The following is a 5,098-nucleotide window of genomic DNA, read 5'->3' on the forward strand; positions in this document are numbered from 1 at the left end:
GCAATGGTGGGTTGAGTCTTTCTCATGCTTATATTATCTCTGACATTCCCTTTCTGCCTCATCATAACTGCCTACAGCTGGAGAAGTTTCCCTGCTTTTAAGGATTCATGTGATTAGATCGAGCCCACCTGGATAATCTATACTACTCAACCCCTTTTAAGGTCTATAACCTTATTCATCTGCCCAGCCCCTTTTGTCACATAACATATTCACAAGTTCCAGGGATTAGGAGATCATCTTCAGGAGGCCATCCTGTCTATCCCAGGAACTTAGCGCACTTTGTGACATGAGTTAAGAAAAGTAACAAATTAGCTATTATTACCATATCTATTAAAAATACGACCTCAGAAAGGACAATTGCCAGGGGAACAGGGTTTCATGGTCTCCTTAGGCACTACGGTCAGATTGACTTTCTTCTGAATGATGGGTTTTTTGTTGCTGTTGTTGTTTCTTCCTACTCAATATCTGAATTTCCTAGAGAAGGATTCTAAATAACCTCACTTGGGTCTTCGTTTCACACCTTGCCTCAATGCACTGTCAGGAGAAAGGGTAGAATGGTTAACCTATCGTGGGTTATAGGATCACCTCACTTTATGGATGTGTAAATTTGAGAAAATCAGTCTTCCTGTGGACTTAAAGTGTAATTATATGAAGAAGCATGAAGAAGTAATAAGCAACAATAGCAATAGATGTCCACATAATATGAATAATAAATCAACATTTTAACAAAATGATCCCTTGAAAAAGAGGCTTATCTGATTCATTTCTCCTTTTCCAAATAAGACTGAACCTGAGTCATCCTAAGATAAGAGTTTTCTGTCCTTTTCAGAAGTATTTCCAAGGAAATAAATGCCACTCTGTTCCGTGTAACATCTGGCAGCATGGACAATCAAGAAACTCTCCTTAACGTCCATTGTTTGGTCATGTAGCACAATAGTTCAGCTCCTCTTTCATTATCATTTTGTGTACACTACAAGAGAGAATGAAAATATTTTCTAAACATTCTTCCCATAGCTGCCTTCACCTCTTTGTTCTGTAGGCTATAGAAGAGGGGATTCAGCATGGGAGTAATCACACTGTACAGCAAGGAGAAGACCATCTCCAGCGTGGAGCCTGAGGTTGGCAAGAAATAGCTGAGGAAACCTGAGCCATAGAACAAAATAATAGTAGTGAGGTGAGAAGAGCAGGTAGAGAAGGCCTTGCTTCTGCCTGAGGTGGAGCTGATGCTTAGAATAGTGCAGACAATGTGGTCCCAGGAAGAAACAGTCATAATGAAGGTTCCAAAGAGATGCAAGACAGAAGAGCAGAGCAGGAGTGTGAAACTGGTGGAGGTATCAAAGCAAGAAAGATGGAAGAAAGACAGCTCACAGCTGAAGTGGGGAATAGTTTGGTCCTCACAATAGTCTAAATTGACAGCCAGGAGGATGTTGATGAGAGCATCAACAAAGGCCAGGCCCCAGGAGCCCCATATCAGCCCAATACAGAGCTGGTTGTTCATCACCTGGCCACAGAGCAGAGGGGAGCTGATGGCTACATAGTGGTCATAGGCCATCACAGCCATCAGACATGCCTCAGTGCCCCTGGTGGCAAACACAAAGAAGGCCTGAGCCAGGCAGCTGTCTACAAAGATGGTTTTACTTTCAGAAAGTACATTTTCCAGCATCTTGGGGACTGCGACAGATGAGTGGCAAAGGTCCAGAAAGGAGAGTCATCTCAAAAAGAAGTACATGGGTATGTGGAGGTGAAAATCAGCCCTAATCAGCAGCAGCATTAAGAAATTTCCCATCAGAGTGAGGAGGTAAATCAGAAGGAACAGCACGAAGAGTACAGCCTGAGTATGGGGGTCAATAGATAGTCCAAGGAGAATGAACTCACTGACAGCACTGTAGTTTTTCATTGCCATATAGAGAAGTGTTCTCTCTGGAAAACAAAAAAAGAAGATCCATCAAAAGTCCTTTAATGCCTCTCAGTTACCCCAGCACCTAGATCTTATTCTGCATAAATGTTTTTTCATTACTGTCTCACAATCCACATTCAGATATTTAAAAGCTCACTTCCTGGTCATCATAATACCATTGTTGTTTTAAATCAACTATATTAATATTTTTTATTATAATCTGTTTTTGAGCTAGAGTATTTTTATGTGGTTCAGAGTGATACATTTGAAAAGGAAAGTTTGCTGATATTAGAGAAATATGGAGAAGAAAATTTCAGGAGTGAATTACTTGAGAAATAGAGCATTAAATCTAGATGAAAAGGACTTAGGTAGGAGCAGAGGCTCTGTCTATTCTATGTCAAGGAGGGAAGGTCAAGAGTGCAAGAAGTTAAGGGAATTTACATTTGATTGCTTCCATTTGTTTTCAATAAAGTTTAAACGAATTCATTGGTTATATATGTGTATGTCTGTGAGCATGCCCACATGCACACAAGAAATTATAAAAGCATGATAATGATAAAATTAAGTGTTCAGTCATGGGAATAGAGGCCAAGGTGAAGTGTAAGAAACCATTAGGGGGTAGGAGGACAATATGACATGAAGGAATTTAGAGACTGAATGTGGAATTAGATTACTTTGGAGTTTTCTTGTTTTAAATTTCTCTCATTTTATTTAGTGGCATCATGTTATCATTTAATTTTAAAATACATTAATACAATTATAATAAATTTTTTAAAAACTGGTAGCCTAGACTATCATGCCCAGTGGTATTTTAGGTGGGTTTTTGTAGGCAATGCTATGATTACAATGAGTCATAAGAAGCTGTTCCCAGTAACAGAACAATGCTCTGGGTAGATACACCATGCTCACTCTAAAACCGATATATCCAATAATATATGTAGTCACCGCATGTGATGTCTTAGCCATTCTGTCAGGTTTTAAGGTCCCACATGGTCATCTAAACTCTGTCCTCACACTTTAAGACTTGTGTATATATTCCCACACTATCTTGATATTCTAGACTTCACCTGAGTCTCAATATAACTACTCAATACTCTGGCCTCAATCTAGAGGCCCATCCTGGCCTTTGATGTTCTAATTCAACACTAGTTCATTTAGTTCATCATTGAAGACTCAGAAACCTATCCTTTTGTCCATTCATTGACTAAATAGCCGTTTCCAAGCCCAGGTGAGGAATAAAACCCAATTACCTGAATTCTCAGTGGTACACTGGTTTGTAGCACTTTCAGATCCAGTAAGTGATAAAACTGTTTAGTTTGTGAAGTCAACATTGAGAATACCACCATAAGGAAAAAACAGAAAATCATATTGAAAGTTAACATTTATGATGGATTCAATACTAATAATGTAAAGTGATAAACTGTGGACAATATCTGGACATTTATTTACAGTAATTTGGCGTCAGGATAAAGGAAATACTTTCTTAAATTCTTCCTCTTTCACTCTTGTGTATAGCAACATTGTTCATGGGGGCTCCCAGGGCTCATCCTGAGATCACCCCAGAACAAAGCAACTTGGAAGGGAACTCAAGTAAGGGTTCACCATAGCCAGGGATGAGGCTTGTTTTTGTATGAGTTCAGAGCCAACACACACTGGCAAATCCTACCAAATATTTAAAGAAGAATTAATACCAATCCTTCTTAAACACTTCCAAATAATAGAAGAGGGAACACTTTCAAGTTCATTTTATGAGTTCAGCGTTACCCTGATTCCAAAGCCAAACAGAGGCACCACAAGAAAAGAAAATTATAGGCCAAGATCCCTGATGAACATAGACGTAAATATCCTCAACAAAATATTAGCAAATTGAATTCAACAGTACACTAAAAGGATTATTCACCATGGTCAAGTGGATTTATTCCTGGGATGCATGGATGGCTCAACACACACAAATCAATTAATCTGATACACCACATTAACAGAATGAAGGATGAAAACCACATGATAATTTCAATGGATGCAGAAAAAGCATTTGACAAAATTCAACATCATTTATGATAAAAATTCTCAGCAAAGTGTTGAGGGAACATACCTCAACATAATAAAGACCATATATGACAAACCCACAGCTAACATCACACTCAGTGGTGAAAAACTGAAAACTATCCCTCTAAGATCAGAACAAGACAAGGATGCCCACTCTTGCCAATCTTACTCAATATAGTATTAGAAGTCCTAGCCAGAGCAGTTAGGCAAGAAAAAGAAATAAAAGGCATCCAAATTGGAAAGGAAGGATTTAAATTGTCTCTATTGTTATATAATACAATGTTATATATAGAAAACCCTAAGTACAACAAAAAACTGTTAGAATTAATAAATGAGTTCAGTAAAGTTGTAGGATATGAAATCAATATAGAAAAACATTATATTTCTATACACTAACAACTAACTAGCTGAAAAAGAAATTAAGAAAACAATCCCATTTACAATAGCACCAAAAAGAATAAAATACCTAGGAATAAATTTAACCAAGGAGATTAAAGATCTTTATAGTTAAAACTCTGACTTTGATGAAGGAAACTTAAGAAGACACACATAAATGGAAAGATATTCTGTCTTCACGGATTGGAAGAAATAATATTTTTAAAATGTCCATGCTAACCAAAGTGATCTACAGAGTCAACATAATCCCTTTCAAAATACCAATGGCATTTTTCACAGAAACAGAACAAACAATTCTAAAATCCATATGAAACCACAGAAATACCCTAAATAGCTGAAGCAATTTTGAGCAAGAAGAAAGCTGGATGCATCACACACCCCCATTTCAAAATTTATTACAAAGTTAGAATAATAAAAACAGTAAGGTTCTGGCAGAAAAAACAAACATACACACAAATAGGACAGAATAGAGAGCCCAGAAATAAACTCATGCATGCAAAGTCAATCTCCAACACGAGTGCCAAGAGTACGCAATGGAGAAAGGACAGTCTCTTCAATAAGTGGTATTGGTAAAACTATATACCCACATGAAAAACAATGAAATTGGATCCTTATCTTACACCGTACACAAAAATTAACTCAAAATGCATTAAAAGTTTAAATGTAAGACCTAAAACTATAATACTAGTAGAAGAAAACACTGGGGGAAAGCTTCTTATTATTGGTCTTGTCAATGTTTTCTTGAATATGACATCAAAG

General features: G+C 37.2%; 1 protein-coding gene across 1 annotated transcript; it reads right to left on the reverse strand.

The window, feature by feature from the left end:
- Positions 1-970: 970 nt before the first annotated feature.
- On the reverse strand, positions 971-1,903 carry LOC103080758 (olfactory receptor 8S1-like). The gene is given in 1 exon segment (XM_082930941.1): positions 971-1,903. A coding segment is annotated over 1 exon segment (933 nt).
- Positions 1,904-5,098: the final 3,195 nt, after the last annotated feature.

This window comes from Lipotes vexillifer, unplaced genomic scaffold (assembly GCF_000442215.2).
Source record: "Lipotes vexillifer unplaced genomic scaffold, Lipotes_vexillifer_v1.1 scaffold422, whole genome shotgun sequence".
NCBI classification, from domain to species: Eukaryota; Metazoa; Chordata; class Mammalia; order Artiodactyla; family Lipotidae; genus Lipotes; species Lipotes vexillifer.